This window comes from Mustelus asterias, unplaced genomic scaffold, assembly GCF_964213995.1.
Source record: "Mustelus asterias unplaced genomic scaffold, sMusAst1.hap1.1 HAP1_SCAFFOLD_196, whole genome shotgun sequence".
Taxonomy (NCBI): domain Eukaryota; kingdom Metazoa; phylum Chordata; class Chondrichthyes; order Carcharhiniformes; family Triakidae; genus Mustelus; species Mustelus asterias.
Genome location: NW_027590189.1, coordinates 536,522 through 556,658, shown reverse-complemented (window position 1 = coordinate 556,658; position 20,137 = coordinate 536,522). Strand labels below are relative to the sequence as shown.

General features: G+C 46.6%; 2 protein-coding genes across 3 annotated transcripts in view; both read left to right on the top strand.

The window, feature by feature from the left end:
* The window catches only part of LOC144485514 (uncharacterized), a 175,567-nt gene that overhangs the window by 146,466 nt on the left and 8,964 nt on the right, over window positions 1–20,137 (top strand). Inside the window, exon 1 of one of the 2 annotated variants that reach the window (XR_013496170.1) lies at window positions 19,286–19,322. The exons of the other annotated variant lie outside the window; for it this stretch is intronic. The gene's annotated coding sequence lies outside the window, so the exon portion shown is untranslated. Of the gene's footprint in view, window positions 1–19,285; window positions 19,323–20,137 lie in introns of those variants that run through there. 2 annotated transcript variants of the gene reach the window in all.
* Window positions 8,250–9,922, top strand: LOC144485495 (uncharacterized). Its single transcript, XM_078203640.1, has one exon. It carries the CDS (start codon window positions 8,546–8,548, stop codon window positions 9,692–9,694), a length of 1,149 nt encoding a protein of 382 aa, XP_078059766.1. The 5' UTR covers window positions 8,250–8,545; the 3' UTR covers window positions 9,695–9,922.

Genomic DNA, 20,137 nt, shown 5'->3' with positions numbered 1-20,137 from the left:
ATAGTGAGGTGACCAGAACTGCACACAATATTCCAAATGTGGTCTCACCAAGGTCCTGTTCAGTTGCAGCATAACCCCACGGCTCTTAAACTCCAACCCCCTGTTAATAAAAGCTAACACACTGTAAGCCTTCTTCACAGCTCTATCCACTTGAGTGGCAACCTTTAGAGATCTGTGGATATGGACCCCAAGATCTCTCTGTTCCTCCACAGTCTTCAGAACCCTACCTTTGACCCTGTAATCCACATTTAAATTAGTCCTACCAAAATGAATCACCTCACACTTATCAGGGTTAAACTCCATTTGCCATTTTTCAGCCCAGCTTTGCATCCTATGTCTCTTTGTTAGCTCAAGCCACAAGCTTCCGGAGCGTGACAGAGCAACAAGCTCACAACTCCTTGATTAAAATAAGATACAAGATCCTTCATTATAACTTAACCTTTTTTAAGCCAACTTACAAGGACTGATTTTAGAGGCAACATCTTGTCTTTGTTGATTTAAAATCCCAAACATGTTACCACCGGCAAAATCTTTGTTCTTTATCTGGGGATAAAATTCTCAGTTATTCCAAATTCCTCCAGGCGATGCTTAATATTTCCGCATTAAACTTATTCCCAGAAATCCTCAATTATAAACTAAAATAGACACGAGTTTCCGGGCAGTCGCAGGAATATGGTCAAGATAGTCCAGTCCCACAATGCCTCACATTCAATCTGCAGTCCTTCAATTATAACAGAATATGTGGCTGTATGTAGCTGCCTTGGCCATGGTCAACCCCAAGGGTGCCTTCATGAACTGCTGCAATACCTGAGGTGTAAGTACACCCACAGTACTGTTAGGAAGGGACTTCCAGCTACATATTCCAGACTTTCACTGGACTGTAGGTGGATATCAGATTGATATATTCCATTCAACCACACCCAAGGTGAGTTATTCCAATTCTTTTATTGTCCAGGACAATATATTCACAATGTCTTTAAAACAGAAATTAAACATTCCCATTTGATTTCAGACAGTAACGTATTCTGTTAGTTTGTTCTTTATTGTCAATGTCAGGCTGGGGTTGTTCCCCTTGGAGCAAAGGAGGTTGAAGGGAGATTTGATAGAGGTGGACAAGATTCTGACAGGTTTAGATAAGGTGGACAAAGAAAAGCTGTTTCCATTAGCTGATGGGCCAAGGATGAGGGGGACACAGATTTCTTGTTTTGGGTCAGAGATGTGGGGTGGGGGGGGGGGGGGGGAGATGGGAGGAAGAATATTCTGATGCAGCGAATGGTAATGACCTGGAACTCGCTGCCTACGCGGGTGGAGGAAGTGGAGACAATAAACAATTAAAAAGGAAATTGGATGGGCATTTGGGATGTTCCAAACAGTACAAAGAACAAAGAAAATTACAGCACAGAAACAAGCCCTTTGGCCCTCCAAGCCTGTAGCAACCATGCTGCCCGTCTGAACTAAAACCCCCTACCCTTCCGGGGACCATATCTCTCTATTCCGATGCTATTCATATTTTTGTCAAGACACATCTTAAAAGTCACTATCGTATCTGCTTCCACTACCTTCCCTGGCAACGAGTTCCAGGCACCCACCACCCTCTGTGTAAAAAATCTGCCTTGTACATCTCCTTTAAACCTTGCCCCTCGCACCTTAAACCTATGCCCCCAGTAATTGACTCTTCCACCCTGGGAAAAAGCTTCTGACTATCCACTCTGTCCATGCACCTCATAATCTTGTAGACTTCTATCAGGTCGCCCCCCTCAACCTCCGTCGTTCCAGTGAGAACAAACCAAGTTTTTCCAACCTCTCCTCATAGCTAATGCCCTCCACACCAGGCAACATCCTGATAAATATTTTCCGTACCCTCTCCAAAGCCTCCACATCCTTCGGGTAGTGTGGTGACCAGAATTGAACATTAGATTCCAAGTGCTGTCTAACTAAGGTTCTATAAAGCTGCAACATGACTTGCCAATTTTTAAACTCAATGCCCCGGCTGATGAAGGCAAGCATGCCGTATGCCTTCTTGATTATCTTCTCCACCTGCATTGCCACTTTCAATGACCTGTGTACCTGTACACCCAGATCCCTCTGCCTATGAATACTCTAAAGGGTTCTGCCATTTACTGTATATTTCCCATCTGTATTAGACCTTCCAAAATGCATTACCTCACATTTGTCCGGATTAAACTTCATCTGCCATCTCTCCGCCCAAGTCTCCAACTGATCTAAATCCTGCTGTATCCTCTGCCGGTTCCCATCGCTGTCCGCAATTCCACCAAACTTTGTGTCGTCCACAAACTTACCAATCAAACCAGTTACATTTTCCTCCAAATCATTTATATATATTACAAACAGCTAAAGTCCCAGAACTGAACCCTGAGGAATGTCACTTGTCACAGCCCTCCATTCAGAAATGTACCTTTGCACTGCCAACCTCTGTTTTCTTCTGACTAAATATCTCGAAACTTCCTAACACCCTGTCACTCTGTGATCCTCGTGACATTTGAAACCAGGTATTCGCAAAAAGACTCAAAGAGCATCAGCCCACTGGAGGCTGAGACCAGCCAGTCCAGCACAAAGAAACCCTCTGCCCCTTCCCATTGACCAACTGTGAGAATGAACAAAATGCAGTCCTGGATGCAACTGAGAGCAGAAACAATAACAGCAGAATCCAACCCCTGTCATCACTCGTGAACTTGCTGGTGTCTCAGCAGGTGGGATGAAACTCTGAATCCCTTCCCACACTGAGAGCAGGTGAATGGTTTCTCCCCAGTGTGAACTCGCTGGTGTGCCCGCAGGTCGGATGATCGAGTGAATCCCTTCCCACACTGAGAGCAGGTGAACGGCCTCTCCCCAGTGTGAATTCGCTGGTGTGCCCGCAGGTTGGATACCCGAGTGAATCCCTTCCCACACTGAGAGCAGGTGAATGGCCTCTCTCCAGTGTGAACTCGCTGGTGTCTCTGCAGGTCGGATAACTGAGTGAATCCCTTCCCACACAGAGCAGGTGAACGGCCTTTCTCCAGTGTGAACTTGCTGGTGTGTCTGCAGGTTGGATAACTGAGTGAATCCCTTCCCACACTGAGAGCAGGTGAATGGTCTCTCCCCAGTGTGAACTCGCTGGTGTCTCTGCAGGTCGGATAACTGAGTGAATCCCTTCCCACACTGAGAGCAGGTGAACGGCCTTTCTCCAGTGTGAACTTGCTGGTGTGTCTGCAGGTTGGATAACTGAATGAATCCCTTCGCACATTGAGAGCAGGTGAATGGTCTCTCCCCAGTGTGAACTCGCTGGTGTGACTGCAGCTGGGATAACCGAGTGAATCCCTCCCTACAGTGAGAGCAAATGAATGGTCTCTCCCCAGTGTGGCTGCGCCGATGAGCTTCCAGCTCTGATGGGGCTCTGTATCCCTTCCCACAGTCCACACATTTCCATGGTCTCTCCATGGTGCAGGTGTCCTTACCTCTCTCTTAGGTGGACAATCAGTTGAAACTTCGTCCACACACAGAACAAGATTACAGTCTCTCCCCGCTGTGAATGGTGCGATATTTATTCAGACTGTGTAACTGGTTAAAGCTCTTTAGTCAGTGCATTGGAACACTCTCACTCAAGTGTGGCAGTGTGTTGATACTTTTTCACTCACACTGACCTTTCAAATCTTTTCAAATTGACAGACTGGACAATCATTTCTCCTTCTGGATTCAAAGTCCGATGATATTGAGGTCCCAAGGAATATGACTCTGTCACGTCTAGACGTGACGTTTGAGATTTTGGCCTGTGATTCCTTTTTCAATATCCTGTAAAATGAGTTTCCAAAAGTCATCAGTGTCAGAACAGGTTAGAAATTCAGAACAGACAATTTCTACGGAACATTCTTACCTCTCTCATTCCCCAAAAGCTGGAAATCTCCATCCCACACACTCTCTCCCCATTCTCAGCAGGTCTGGCAGCATCTGTATGGAGAGAAAAGAACTGATGTTTCAGAGCTTTGACAAAGGGTCATCTCGACAAGAAACATCAGCTCTTTTCTCTCCTTACAGATGCTGCCAGACCTGCTGAGATTTTCCAGCATTTTCTCTCTTGGTTTCAGATTCCAGCATCCGCAGTAATTTGCTTTTATAAGGCTGCAGATACCTCCTCCCAAGTAACATGCGTGTGCCCAAGACATCACCACTTGTTTCCCTTATTTCTTTCGCACCCATGGTGCTCTCCACAGTAAACACAGAGGAGAAGTATTCATTAAAAATCTCACCCATCTCCTGTGGCTCCACACACAGATGGCCATACTGATTTTTAAGGGGATCTATTCTCTCTCTAGCCACCCTTTTACTCTTAATATAGCTATAGAACCTCTTGGAATTTTCTTTAATCTTACCTGCCAGATCCATATCAGACCCTCTTTTTGTCCTCCTGATTTCCCTCTTCAGTATTTTCTTACACTTTTTATAGTCAGAGTGATTCACTTGTCCCCGATTGCCTAAACCCAATGTATGCTTCCTTCTTTTACCTGACCAGAGCCTCAATGTCCCTTGTCTGCCAGAGATCCCTAAATTTACCATTCTTTCCCTGCATCTTAACAGGAATATACTGCCCCTGGATTCTTGATATCACACTTTTAAAACCTCCCATTTGCCAGTCATTCCTTTCCCTTCAAACAAAACTCACCTAATCGACATCTGCTAGATCCTGCCTAATGCCCACAAAAGTGGCCCTGCTCCAGTTTAGGGCCTGGACCTGTGGACCTATCCTATCTTTTTCCAAAACTATTTGAAACTATTGGTGCTCCCAATAGTGCTCCCTGACTGACACTTCAGTCACTTGCTCCACCTCATTTCTTGACTGTCTAATAGAAAGTGAGTCCAGGAATTGATAATGAAAAATAAGGAGCTGGGAGATGAATTGAACAAGTATTTTGCCTCGGTGTTCACAATCGAGGATACAGTTAAAACTCAGAAACAGCTGTAAATCAGAATAGTAATGAATTAATAATAATGAACAATAAAATACAGTGTAGGAGGAGGCCATTCAGCCCATCGAGCCTGCACCGACAACAATCCCATCCAGGCCCTATCCGCATATTTACCTGTTAATCCCCCTGATACCAAGTGGCAATTTATCATGGCCAATCCGTCTAACCGGCACATCTTTGGACTGTGGAAGGAAACCGGAACACCCGGAGGAAACCCACACAGACACGGGGGGAATGTAGAAACTCTGCACAGACAGCGACCCGAGGCTGGAATTGAACCCGGGTCCCTGGCGCTGTTAGGCAGCTGCACTAACCACTGTGCCACCGGGCCACATGAGAACCGGTGGATGCGGTGTTTTTGGATTTCCAAAAGGCGTTTGATAAGGTGCCCCATAAAAGGCTACTGAAGAAGATTAGGGCACACGGAGTTGGGGGTAGTGTGTTAAAGTGGATTGGGGACTGGCTATCCGACAGGAAGCAAAGAGTCGGAATAAATGGGTGTTTTTCCGGTTGGAGGAAGGTAACTAGTGGCGTGCCGCAGGGATCGGTACTCGGGCCGCAACTATTTACCATTTATATAGATGATCTGGAGGAGGGGACGGAGTGTAGGGTAACGAAGTTTGCAGACGACACAAAGATAAGTGGAAAAGTGAATCGTGTGGAGGACGGAGAAGATCTGCAGAGAGATTTGGACAGGCTGAGTGAGTGGGCGAGGATATGGCAAATGGAGTATAACGTTGAGAAATGCGAGGTTATACACTTTGGAGGAAATAATAACAAATGGGATTACTATCTCAATGGAAACAAATTAAAACATGCTACCGTGCAAAGGGACCTGGGGGTCCTTGTGCATGAGACGCAAAAGCCCAGTCTGCAGGTACAACAGGTGATCAAGAAGGCAAATGGGATGTTGGCCTATATTGCGAAGGGGATAGAATATAAAAGCAGGGATGTCTTGATGCACCTGTACAGGGCATTGGTGAGGCCGCAGCTGGAATACTGTGTGCAGTATTGGTCCCCTTATATGAGGAAGGATATATTGGCATTGGAGGGAGTGCAGAGAAGGTTCACCAGGTTGATACCGGAGATGAGGGGTTTGGATTATGAGGAGAGGCTGAGGAGATTGGGTTTGTACTCGTTGGAGTTTAGAAGGATGAGGGGGGATCTTATGGAGACTTATAAGATAATGCGGGGGCTGGATAGGGTGGAGGCGGAGAGATTCTTTCCACTTAGTAAGGAAGTTAAAACTAGAGGACACAGCCTCAAAATAAAGGGGGGTCGGTTTAAGACAGAGTTGAGGAGGAACTTCTTCTCCCAGAGGGTGGTGAATCTCTGGAATTCTCTGCCCACTGAAGTGGTGGAGGCTACCTCGCTGAATATGTTTAAAGCGCGGATGGATGGATTCCTGATCGGTAAGGGAATTAAGGGTTATGGGGATCAGGCGGGTAAGTGGTACTGATCCACGTCAGATCAGCCATGATCTTATTGAATGGCGGGGCAGGCTCGAGGGGCTAGATGGCCTACTCCTGCTCCTATTTCTTATGTTCTTATGTTCTTATGTCAGTGTCATCGCCCGACTCCAGCCCAGTCTCAGCTCATCTGGAACCCTCACCCATTCCATTGTGACCTCACACCCTCACCCATTCCATTGTGATGTCACACCCTCACCCATTCCATTGTGACGTCACACTCTCACCCATTCCATTGTGACGTCACACCCTCACCCATTCCATTGTGACGTCACACTCTCACCCATTCCATTGTGACGTCAGGGCTTCACTCTCCGATCACAATCCCTGCCGGCCTCCCACATGCAGCCTCAATGGCGGCAGTCAGCCCGGGTCTAACACTAGGACGGCACAGTAGCACAGTGGTTAGCATTGCTGCTTCACAGCTCCAGGGTCCCGGGTTCGATTCCCGGCTCGGGTCACTGTCTGTGTGGAGTTTGCACATTCTCCTCGTGTCTGCGTGGGTTTCCTCCGGGTGCTCCGGTTTCCTCCCACAGTCCAAAGATGTGCGGGTTAGGTTGATTGGCCAGGTTAAAAAATTGCCCCTTAGAGTCCTGGGATGTGTAGGTTAGAGGGATTAGCGGGCAAAATATGTGGGGATAGGGCCTGGGTGGGATTGTGGTCGGTGCAGACTCGATGGGCCGAATGGCCTCCTTCTGCACTGTAGGGTTTCTATGATTTCTATGATTTCTATGACTACAAGCTGCCGCTCCATTTGGTACAAAGGGGGGGACCGGGAAGTTCATTTCCGGGGTTTGGGATTGAACAACATGTTTACAAAATCTCTCCACCCACCCGCCACATTTATCATTCCCCTCACGCCGCCCTCTACCTCGTATTGATCTCGCTTCCAAGTTAAACCCGGCCGTCCGTCACCATTACCCGCTCTGCGCATGCTTCAGATCCCGCCCCTCATTCACTCCAATTGGTTGGAGGACCAGCCGCTCCCGCACTGTCCTCCAGCCCCGCCCCCCATTCACTCCGATTGGTTGGAGGACCAGCCGCTGCTCCGCCCCCTCGTCCTATTGGTCCGGAGCTGCCGTCAATCAGTGCCCGGGCATTGTGATGTGGAGCATGCGCAGTGTCATTGCTGTCCTTGGCGCTTGTTTGTCCCGGAGAAGCGGAGTCAGCGTCAGGCGGTGGCTGGGAGGATTTGGAAACACTTTGTGGATCCGCAAACCCTTCAGAATCATTGTCAGCTCCCTGGTTTGCAGCTGCGGGGCTTCTCCCTCCCTCCCTCCCGGGAACAGGCCCAGGTTACCGGCCCCATCCTGGCTCAGCCACTGGAGGATGGTTCACATCAGAGGATGGGGGAGGGGGACAATAAATAAGAGGTTACACTTTGGCCTCAAATCAATGAGGACTCTGATCTCTGGGAAGGAAGGAAACCCTGGGAGGTGGGCGGGGAGGATTCACAAACGCCCGCTGGAGGTCCCAACACCCCCAATAAGACCCATTGGTTTTATTGTCAGTCTGCAGACAGGAGCTGGAGAACTGAACCCAGACAGAGGAGAGGGAGGGAGAAAACTGGGAGTGGAGGAAAGAAATGGTGAGATGGGTTTGGATTTCAGCCCAGGGAGGAGGGAGAGTGTGTGGGGCGGAGATTTACAGATTTGGGGGAACAAGAGAGGAAAAAATGTTCCAGACAAACTAGAATTGTCTGTTCAGAGTTTGTATCGTGTTCTGACAGTGATGACTTTTCGAAACTGTTTCTACAGGATATTGGAAGTGAAAGATTGGCAGACAGAAAATTCAAACCGGACATCACATCTGACAAAGTCATTCAGTTCCTTCGGAGCTGAATATCATTGGTCTTTGAATATAGAAAGAGAAATATTTGTCTGTTCTGCCTGTGGGCAAAGAAATTAAACATCAGTATGACCGGAAAAGCATCGGGACAAACACACACCCGAGTGAGAGTGTTCCAGTGAACTGAATGTGGAAAGAGCTTTAACCAGTTACACAGCCTGAAAAAACATCACAGTTCACAGCAGGGTGAAACTACGTGTATGTTGTGTGTGTGGATGAGGCTTGAACTGATCATCCAACCTGGAGAAACACAAGGACACCTGCACCATGGAGAAACCGTGGAAATGTGTGGATTGTGGGAAGGGATTCGGTTTCCCATCACAATTGGAAGTTCATCGGCGCAGTCACACTGGGGAGAGACCGTTCACCTGCTCCGTCTGTGGGAAGGGATTCACCCATTCATACAATCTTCTGACTCACCAACGGGTTCACACTGGGGAGAGGCCGTTCACCTGCCCTGTGTGTGGGAAGGGATTCACTCGCTCATCCCACATTGTGACACACCAACTTGTTCACACTGATGAGAGACTGTTTACATGTTCTGACTGTGAGAAGAGTTTTAAATGCAAAAAGGATCTGCTGACACACCAACGTATTCACACTGGGGAGAGACCGTTCACCTGCTGTGTGTGTGGGAAAGGATTCATTCAGTCATCCCACTTGCAGACACATCAACTTGTTCACTCTGATAACAAACTTTTTAATTGTTCTCACTGTGAGAAGAGCTTTAAAAATAAAAATGATCTGCTAACGCACCAATATACTCACACTGGGGAGAGGCCATTCACCTGCTGTGTGTGTGGGAAGGGATTCAGCCGTCCATCTGCCCTATTGAACCACCAGAGAATTCACACTGGGGAGAGGCCCTTCATCTGCTCAGACTGTGGGAAGGGATTCATTAATTCATCCAACCTTCTGATACACCAGCAACTCCACACAGGGGATCGACCGTTCACCTGCTCTGAATGTGGGAAGGGATTCACCCGTTCATACAACCTTCTGACACACCAGCAGGTTCACAGTGAGGAGAGGCCATTCACTTGCTCCGTGTGTGGGAAGGGATTCACTCGTTCATCCAATCTATTGAATCACCAGCGAGTTCACACTGGAGAGAGGCCGTTCACCTGCTCTGTGTGTGGGAAGGGAATCAGTCAGTCATCCAGCCTGCTGACACATCAGAGAGTTCACAGTGCGGAGAGGCCATTTACCTGCTCTGTCTGTGGGAAGGGATTTTCTCATTTATCTTATCTTCTGAAACACCAGCGAGTTCACACTGGGGAGAGGCCGTTCACCTGTAATGTCTGTGGAAAGGGATTTATTCAGTCATCCCACCTGCTAACACACCGGCGAGTTCACAAACGACTGCAAGGTTTGGATTCTACTCTTCTTGATGCTGTTAATCATATCCAGGACTGAATCGTGTTCACTCTGACAGTCTTCATCCGTTGAGGTTTAATATTCTGAATAAATATGAAATAGACCAGCTTTGTTTTTAAAATTGTTGTAGATTTTTGTCTTTCCCACCTGACTGTTTAACATCACCAGGCTGGAGCTCAGAAAAGACAATCGGGGGTGGATCATATGGCAAACAGGACGCGGTCCTTCAGGGTCACAGAGAGGGACAAACAGCACTTTGCTCTTCCTCTTCTCTCTTCACGACAGCAAAGTACCCGTGTGGTTTAATCCTGAGATGTGCAAGAACATCAGTCGCTCCCTTCCATGTTTCAGCGCTCCTAGACCAGGAACAGAAGTTCCTTTACAACTGTGTTTAGAGTCAGGAAGAACAACAGTGAATGCTGGAAGCATGCTGCTAAATCAGAGATTGGTGCAAAACTGGGATCTGTTCCTGACTGAGAGTGAAACGGCAGGATTAGATTTCCAGACTGAAAAAGCAGAAAAGTCTAAAATATTTTAATGTGTTTGTGTGTCAGTGCCAGTTTATTGAACAGAAACCAGTTTAAAATAAATTGGTTAAAGTCTGCATTAAAGTAGCAGCTGGAGAGTTCAAAGGAACCTGTTATCTGCTGGGACAATTAGACAACAATTTGATTCCCAGATAAAAAGGAGCTACAGCGTGTCCAAGAATTCCCAGTTTTATTGATGTGGCTTCCCACACACTGTCCTTTTAAATAAACCTCACTCCTATCAACCTTTAACCATTATAAACAGAATAGAGAGAAGAGTGAAGCTGTGCCTGTCCCTTTAACTGGAAGCTGAGCAGCATCAAGCCCCAACTGTCCCTTTAAGAATGGGTGATGTGCTCAGCTGAAGATTCCTATTGGTAGTTTTCTGGATGATCTCCTTATTTTGGATTATTCTCAGTGATTCTCAGTTGTGTGAACCTCTGCTCACTCACTTAATATCTCTCCTCTCTGTCAGATACTCACTTAATATCTCTCCCCTCTGTCAGGTACTCACTTAATATCTCTCCTCTCTGTCAGATACTCAATATCTCTCCTCTCTGTCAGGTACTCAGTTAATATCTCTCCTCTGTCAGATACTGACTCACTTAACATCGCTCTCCTCTCTCTCAGACACTCATTTCACTTACCTTCCACTCCTACACTCAATTAAACACGCTCCTTTCTCTCACTCACTTAACCTCTCTCTCAAATACTGTCTAAGTCACTTAACCTCTATCTTTCTCTCAGACACTCATTCATTTAACTTTTCTATGTCAGATAGTGCTGAAACTCACTCAATTTTTTCATTCTCCGGTTATCTCTCTCTAAAAAAGCACCAAACACCTTCAATCTCTCTTCTCTGTCTGAGACAACATCGAATTTACAGAGACTCAATCTCTGTTTTTTTTATTCATACGTGGGAAATAGGTGTCGCTGACTGGCCAGCATTTATTACCCATCCCTAGTCGCCCTTGTTCAGAGGGCAGTTGAGAGGCAACCACGTTGCTGTGGCTCTGGAATCACATGTAGACCAGACTGGGTAAAGACGGCAGATTTCCTTCCCTAAAAGACATTAGTGAACCAGGTGGGTTTTTCTGACAATATTTTCATGGTCATCACTCGATTCTTAATTCCAGATTTTTAAAATTGAATTCAAATTCCACCATCTGCCATGGCGGTATTCGAATCTGGGTCCCCAGAAAAATTGCTGAGTTTCTGCATGAACACCTAGCGATAATACCACGAGGCCATTGTCGCCCCACTTCTCTCTCCCACTTCCTCTGACAGGCCCTGACTCACTCTCATTTTCTGATATCCCTCTTTGGGGAAAACTCATTCCTTTCTATAATTTCCCCCTCATCTCTCCCAGTGATGACCCTCAGTCCAGCTCCCAATTCATTGACTGTTAAAAACCCAAATAATCTTTGTTTATTGTTTCACATGGGAATGGAGGTGAATGTAATGCTGAGAGCGGCAGCAATCTGTGTGGTTGTTCTTGATGCTGTCAGAGTGAGTTCACCCTCACAGACAGGAAGACCGTTCACTGTGATAACATCAAACGGATGTCGCCTGTTTCATTTTCAGGAAATACAACTTCCTGTTTCTCTGCTGCCGGTTGCAAACCGCGCATCTCACTTCTGGGCAGAAAATAAATCCAGGGGCCACAATCTGGTGAGAACATCTGTCAGTGCGGCTTATATCTATCCACAGAGACAGGGCAGAGTCTCACAGGATCAGAGTCACACAGGATCACATTGCGGTGATATTTACAAATGAGCCTGTTATTCCTGTTCAGAGTCTCCATTCCGGATATAATGAGCTGTATTTGTGGATCAGTCACTGAGTTCCCTCTGCTCCCCATAGCCAGGAACTGATAGCCTGCTCCCTTAGATTTTATATCATTCTCTCTGAATTGCTTGTTTCCTCTGTTTCTCAGCTTTTATCTTTGACTACCTCAACTTTCTGTTTTTTAAAATCTCTCTCAATTTTTCTCTGTCTTTCTGTCTCTCCTCTGTATCTCTCTCAGTCTCTGTGCGACCCGATTTAAGGGTTTCTGATTGAGTATAAAAGGAAAAACAGGGATAAAAGCAGAAAAACTCAGCAGGTCTGGCAGCATCTGTTTGAGAGAAACAGTGAACATTTTGAGTCCATATGATTCTTCAGGGCAGGAAAAACATGGGTTTTCTGTCTTAGATCAGGATGGGGAGGTTTAATAGAGACGTTTAAAATGACACGATTTATGATAGTGTCAATGGAGAGGAACTGTTTCCCAGAAGCAGGAGGGTCTGTCGATGGAGAGAATCTATTTCTCAGGTGCAGGAAGGTCTGTCGATGGGGAGAATCTATTTCCCAGATATTGGAGGATCTGTCGATAGGAAGAAACTGTTTCCCAGGTGCAGGAGGGTCGGTAAGCAGAGGACACAGAGATTTAACATAATTGACAACATTACTGGAGGGGGTGATGAGGATAAGTTTTTACACAATTTGATTTAATCTGGAATGCAAACTGACAGGTGCTAGAATCAGGTTTGATAGTAAATTTCAAAGGGGATTGGATAAATACTTGCAGAGGGTAAATTGACAGAGTTATGGTGAATGGGATTAATTGGACAACTCATTCATCTTTGTGACATTCTGAATGTTTCTCTCCTGAGGTGTTAACATTTGATCTTTTCAGTCACAATGTGTCTCAAACAGAAGATCAAAACATTGGGTTTGATGAGCTGTCAGGTCTGTTTCCCATGTGTCTGTGTAACTTAAGAATTGCAGATAACCATGAGAAGGAACTGATTATTTTCAGTTCCTCGAACAGATAAAGCACAGATATCAGAAATCTCTGGAGTTCCCCATGTCCTCATTATTCTCCCCTTGAGTATAACAGCTCTCAGTCAGGCAGAGTCAGTAACACATGTTTCTGCCATGATGTTTGCATTCCTATTTTACCACTTACCTCCCAGTGACACTCGGCATAACACAGAAACCTCAAAATATCATTGCCCACTTACACCTTGTCCTCCTATTACAATCAAATGTTTGTTGGGCCTCTTGTCTCTCTTAATGTCAGATTACCTGCAGGCAAAATGACCTCAGAGACACTGGAACCGATCTTTGTGATTATTATTGTTACACCAGATTCCAATCAGTCCCAGGAGCTGCAGTTGTAAAATACAGCAAAATTGAAATAACAGGCAGGTTATTGTCAAATAGTAAGTGGCAGAGTGGCACATAACAGAATTGGAATCTATTGTATCAATAGACCATGAATCACTCGCTATCAAATGAGACCCAAACTTTGGTTATGGTGCACTAGAGACTGACTGTATTATCATTACATTGGACCCCGGGACCTAGAATTCCTGATTCTAAAATGCCACCCCTATTACCTTCCATGGGAGTTCACCTCTTAGCCCGACAGCAGTTTACTTCCCACCCCACGCAGACGTGAAGACCACAAATAGTCTTGAGACGAAACCTCCTGAGGCCTTGTTCATCTTAGCTGAAACTTCAATCAGACCAAGCTCAAGGGCGTTCTACTAAGATACCAGCAACACATCTCCTGTTCCATCAGAGGCCCAAACATCCTAGACCACTGCTATACAAATATCAAACATACCTACCGCTCTATCGCCAGCCCACACCTTGGCAAATCACGGCTGTGCTCCTGCACCCAGCTTAAAAGCAAAAACTGAAATAGAAGAATCTGTCAAAGAAAGTGGTGCAATGCTGGTCTGAGGAATCGGATGATCTCCTACTGGACTGCTTAGAGTCAATAGACTGAACAGTATTTAAAACTGCGAGCAGCCTGAATGAGTGCACCACTACAGTAACTGACTCATTCGTAAGCGTGTAGAAGACTGTGTGCCAAAGAAGCAAATCCACGTGTTTCCCAACTGGAAACCATGGATGAACAGGGAGAGCCACTGTCTGCTGAAGTCCAGATCTGAGGCGTTCATGTCAGGCGACTCTGACCTATACAAGACAGTAAGAAGTCTCACAACAGCAGGTTAAATTGCAACAGGTTTATTTGGTAGCACAAGCTTTTGGAGTGTCACTCCTTCAGATGAAGAAAGAGTGACACTCCGAAAGCTTGTGCTACCAAATAAACCTGTTGCACTTTAACTTGGTGTTGTGAGACTCCTTACCGTGCCTACTCCAGTCCAACGCCTGCATCTCCACATCATCTATATAAGATAACCAGATATGATCCATCAAAGATGCCAAAAGACAGTACCGGACCAAGCTGGAGTCCCAGGCTATCCACATGGACTCCTGCCGACTATGGCATGGTCTGCAAGACATAAAAGGCTACAAGTTGAACGCAGGCAAAATTACCAGCTCCAATGCACCCCTCCCCACTGAAGTCAACACATTCCATGCCCGTTATGAGCAAGAGGTCAGCGAGAGCACGCCCCCCATCCCAGAAGCTTCCGATGAACATGTATCCAAGGTCACCAGTGCAGACATCAGAGCAGCCTTCTCAAAAGTCAACCCATGGAAAGCAACTGGCCCAGACAGGGTACCCGGATGAGCACTCAGGTCCTGCGCAGACCAGCTGGCAAGGGTATTCACAGACATCTTCAACCTCTCTTTCCAACAATCTAATGTCCCTACCTGCTACCTGTACAGGAATGAGATAGAGAATCTGGTGAACTGGTGTGGCAACAATAATCTCTACCTCAATGTCAACAAAACAAAAGAGATTGTCGTTGACTTCAGGAAGTGTAAAGGAGAACATGCCCTGTCTACATCAATGGGGACGAAATAGAAAGGGTCAAGAGCTTCAAGCTTTTAGGTGTCCAGATCACCAACAACCTGTCCTGGTCCCCCCATGCTGACATTATAGTTAAGAAAGCCCACCAATGCCTCTACTTTCTCAGAAGACTAAAGAAATTTGGCATGTCAGCTACGACTCTCACCAACTTTTACAGATGCACCATAGAAAGCATTCTTTCTGGTTGTATCACGGCTTGGTATGACTCCTGCTCTGCCCAAGACCGCAAGGAACTACAAAAGGTTGTGAATGTAGCCAAAGAAAAGCCAGGCAGCGTGCCTTAATGACTATCATCCTGTGGCTCTGACAAAGCAACTTTTTGTGATTCATGCACAAGGACATCCAGGTTCCTCTGCACAGCAGCATGCTGCAATTCTTTACCATTTCAATAATAGTCCATTTTGCTGTTATTCCTACCAAAATGGATGACCTCACATTTACCAACATTGTACTCGATTTCTGTTGGCAAAATAGGTTGCATGCTTACTTTTTAATTATGCAATGTTCAGAGCACTAAATTTGACACACAGAATCATAGAATCCTGACAGTGCAGAAGGAGGCCATTCGGCCCATCAAGCCTGCACCGACAACAATCCCACCCAGGCCCTATCCCAATAACCTCATGCCCTGACACAAAAGGGGCAATTTACCATGGCCAATCCACCTAACCTGCACATCTCTCAACTGTGGGAAGAAACCCACGCAGACACAGGGAGAATGTGCAAACTCCACACAGTAACCTGAGGCTGGAATTGAACCCAGGTCCCTGGCGCTGTGAGGCAGCAGTGCTGACCACATGCAACCAATAACCAAGGACATGGCAGACATGACCAGTGTGTGAATTGCTGATGAATGGTCTTGTCCCTGTTGTTCCAATCTGTGTCCACAAAGGGACAATCCAATGGCAGAGCCATTGCCCAGCATTCACTGCGGGAGCTGCTGCGCATGCGCACTGTCAGGCTGTGATTGGAGCATGCGCAATGCAGGTGCTGCAGCTTGACGGAAGCGTGAGGAGCTCGTGTGGCTTTTGCAACGGGTGAAATAAAACACCCAGTGTGGATGGGGAACGGAGCCGGTGGGTGGAGAGATTTCATTAACACCGGACTCAGCTCGCAAAGTTCGAGTAAAAATCTAACGGTCCCCCATTTGGACCGAGAGGATTGTTCGGTAGTTCTCTCGGTGTGGGGCCTGGCTCGCCGATCGCCATCTTTATAAGGGGCAATGTTCCGGTAAGGACGCTGCCATCTTTATAGGGGGCAATACCAGTCGCAGGAGAGAACTTTATGCATTTCTATGTTAAAAGCAAAATACTGAGGGTGCTAGAAATCTGAAATAAAAACCGAAAATGGTGGATTGCTACCCTGGGCTGACAGTAATGCATTTACAGGATACGCAAAAGAGAGAATTCACAATTCAAAACATTGCATCTAGATTCAGTCGATTCATCAAGATCATTGACCTTTGAATGTGTAAAGAAGCTGTTCTGTCTGTGGGAAATGATTTCAGCTATCAATGCGTCTGGTATTTGAAAATAAGAATGATAATTTCAAAATCAAGATTCCGCTTGACTGGAAATCATGGCAAAGTACTGCAGATGCTGAAATCTGACGAAGGGTCATCCTGACTCGAAAAGTTGGCTCTATTCTCTGTCCACAGATGCTGTTAGACCTGCTGAGAGTTTCCAGCATTTTCTGCTTTTGTTGTGACTGGGAATCAATGTGGGTGAGCAGGCACTGAGGTCTTGGGGCTAACTGGACTTGCTGTTATAGAGTCACACAGCACAGAAAGAGATCCTTCAGCCCATAAGTGAACAAGTGAGGAAAAGATGTTCCACAGAATCAGAATTGTCTATTCAGAATTTCTGTCCTGTACTTCCGAGGATTAATTTTATAAACTCCTTTTACAGGCTATGAGAAAGGGAGGAATTCCAAACAAGAACATCAAACCAAACATGACATCCAACATCTACTCACTTGATTCATCAGCGCTTGAATATTGTGGACCTTTGAATGTGGAATGAGAAATGTTTCTTTGTTCTGTCTGAGGATTTCAAACTGGAAGTTTTGAAACAATTGACTGGAAAAGCACTGAGTGAGAGTGTTCCAGTGAACTGACTGTGGAAAGAGCTTTAACCAGTTATACAGCCTGATAAAACATCACAGCATTCACAGCAAGGAGAAACTATACAGTTTGGACAAGGTTTCAACTGATTGTCCAATCTGGAGAGTCACAAGGACACTGGCATCATGGAGAAACTGTGGAAATGTGGGGACTGTGGGAAGGGCTTCAATTACCCAAAGCTGAGAAAACGTTATCATTGTCACACTGATGAGCCACCATTCACCTGCTCTGTCTGTGGGAAGCGATTCACTCATTCATCCCACCTCACTGACCATCAACTTGTACACAGTGATCATAGACCTTTTAAATGCTCTGATTGTGAGAAGACGTTTAAAAGCAAGAAGCATCTGGTAGCACATCAGCTTGTTCACACTGGGAAGAGGCCGTTCCTCTGCTCTGTGTGTGGGAAGAGATTCAATCGGTCATCCCACCTTCTGACACATCAGCAAGTTCACACTGGGGAGAGACCATTCCTCTGCTCTGTGTGTGGTAAAGGATTCATTCAGTCATCCCAACTTCTGAGACATCAGCGAGTTCACACTGGGGAGAGGCCATTTACCTGCTCTGAGTGTGGGAAGGGATTCAGTCAGTTGTCCGACCTTCTGGTACACCAACGAGTTCACACTGGGGAGAGGCCATTCACCTGTTCTGTGTGTCGGAACAGCTTTGCTCAGTCATCTACTCTTCAGAGACACCAACGAGTTCATACTGGAGAGAGGCCATTCACCTGCTCTGAGTGTGGGAAGGGATTCATTCAGTTATCCGACCTTCTGAGACACCAGCGAGTTCACAAATGATTGTAGAATTTGGAGTTTGTCATTGCTGCTTTTAGAGACATCCAGGACTGAACATGTGGCTGTGTAACCTGAGGTGTGTAAGGAATGTGTCCCAGCCATGCTCTTCCATGATTCAGTGGTCCTGGAGGGAGAACAGAAACTCCTTTACAACTGGGTTTAGAGTCAGGAAGAACAATGGTGAATATTGGAAATGTGATGTGAAGTCAGAGATTGGTGTTAAATTGGGATCTGTTCCTGACTGAGACTTTGAGAATAAATGGAAATGTGGAATGAACATTTAAAATGTTTGTGATATTCCTGATCTATCATTATCAGACAATAACAACACTCTACATTTATATTGTCTCTTTAACAGAGTAAATGTGAGAACTGACACTGTTTTCAGATGATGTCACTGATGGGAATATGTTGATGAGAAATAAGAGGCTAAGGCTGGAGCTCTGGAGACACCAGAGGTAAGTGTGGGAATGGGAAGGGAAGATATTACAAGTGATTCTCTGACTCTGATTAAAAACAGAAGAATAGTTTTAAAGTTTAATGTTTATTTATTAGTGACTTGCGGCCCTGCAATGAAGTTACTATGAAAATCCCCTCGTCGACACATTCCTGCGCCTGTTCGGGTACACTGAGGAGGAATTTCGCATTCTCAATGCTAACCAGCACATCTTTTGGACTGTGGAGGAAACCGGAACATCCGGAGGAAACCCATGCTGACAAGGGGAGAATGTGCAGACTCTGCACAGACAGTGACCCAAGCTGAGAATCGTACCCTGGCGCTTGTGGCAGCAGTGCTCGCCACCGTGCCACCCATATAGAACCAGGAGAGAGCAGCCCCATCCAGCTGGACGACAGTGGAGAGGGATGGAGCAGGATGATGTGGGCGACCATGTCAAAGGCTGCCAATAGGTCGAGGATGAGATAGGTCGCAGTCTCATAGGATGTCAGTGGAGATTTGACAAGGGCTGTTTCAGTAATGTGGCAAGGCAGAAACCTGATTGGAGAATTCAAAGATGGAGTTCTGGGAAAGATGGTTTTGGGAGATGACAAAACATTCAGAGTGAATGAGGGGGAGGGGCCGGAGGACCAGGGAGAGCGGCTAGTCCTCCAACCAATCGGAGTGAATAAGGGGCGGGGCTGGAGGACCAAGCGAGAGCAGCTCGTCCTCCAACCGGAGTGAATGAGGGGGCGGGGCTGGAGGACCAGGGAGAGCGGCTCGTCCTCCAACTTGAGTGAATGAGGGGCAGGGCTGGAGGACCGAGCGAGAGTGGCTGGTCCGCCAACCAATCAGAGTGAATGAGGGGCGGGGCTGGAGGACCGAGCGAGAGCAGCTGGTCGTCCAACCAATCGGAGTGAATGAGGGGCGGGGCTGAGGGCGAGTTGCACTGTGGTGATCTGGAGCATGCGCGGTTGAGGCGGTTGTGGAAATATTCATTCCGGGCGATAACACCGGGTAAATCAGGAATGAGTGATGGAGCCGGTGGGTGGGCGGACTTGGAGGCTTCATAAAAGTCCCGTTTGGCCGCAAGTCCCCAATGGGAAGCTCGGATTCGGTATTTGAACCGTTGACAGCTGCTCGGGCTTTTTCCCTGATTCAGGCCGGGGTGAACGATCGCCATCTTGACAGTGTGCGGCCGAGCGCACGCGCAGACAGAGGGAGCTCCAGGCTGAGGGGTGCCCGTCATTTACTCTGATTGGTCGGAGGACCAGTTGCTCGGTCCTCCAGCCCCGCCCCCTCTTCCTATTGGTCCGAGCTTTCGTCAAAAGCTAGTGGCTTTTGCTGTCAAATAAACCTGTTGGACTTTAACCTGGTGTTGTGAAAGATATTCATACCCAGCCTTGCTTACTAGTGTGGGAGGCTGAATGCCTTTTTGGACTGATGCTAGCAGCTAATTAGTGGAAGGTATCACTCATGTAACCACTGCATAGTCGCAGAATGAAACAGATTAGTGTTCATTCTGTACTGTGCAGCCTTGAGATTGTGCTAAAGGCCATCACTTTCAGATCTGAAAAGTGCCTGGGTCAAGGTCAAATTACCCCAGAAAGGGACATTTCCTCTCAAATCTGAAGCAACAGGTGAAGCAAATCATTTCACACTGAAACACATCTTCAACGTTGCGGTAGTTTGTTCAGTTACACACTTGGTGGTCACGTGACTCTGGTTGTAGCATTCCTGAGCCTCATTGGAGGGATTCCTCACATGAGCCGAGTTTGAGGAGAGTATCTCTGGCCTCCAGTGATGCAGCCGCTGAATCTTTTCCTGGAAAA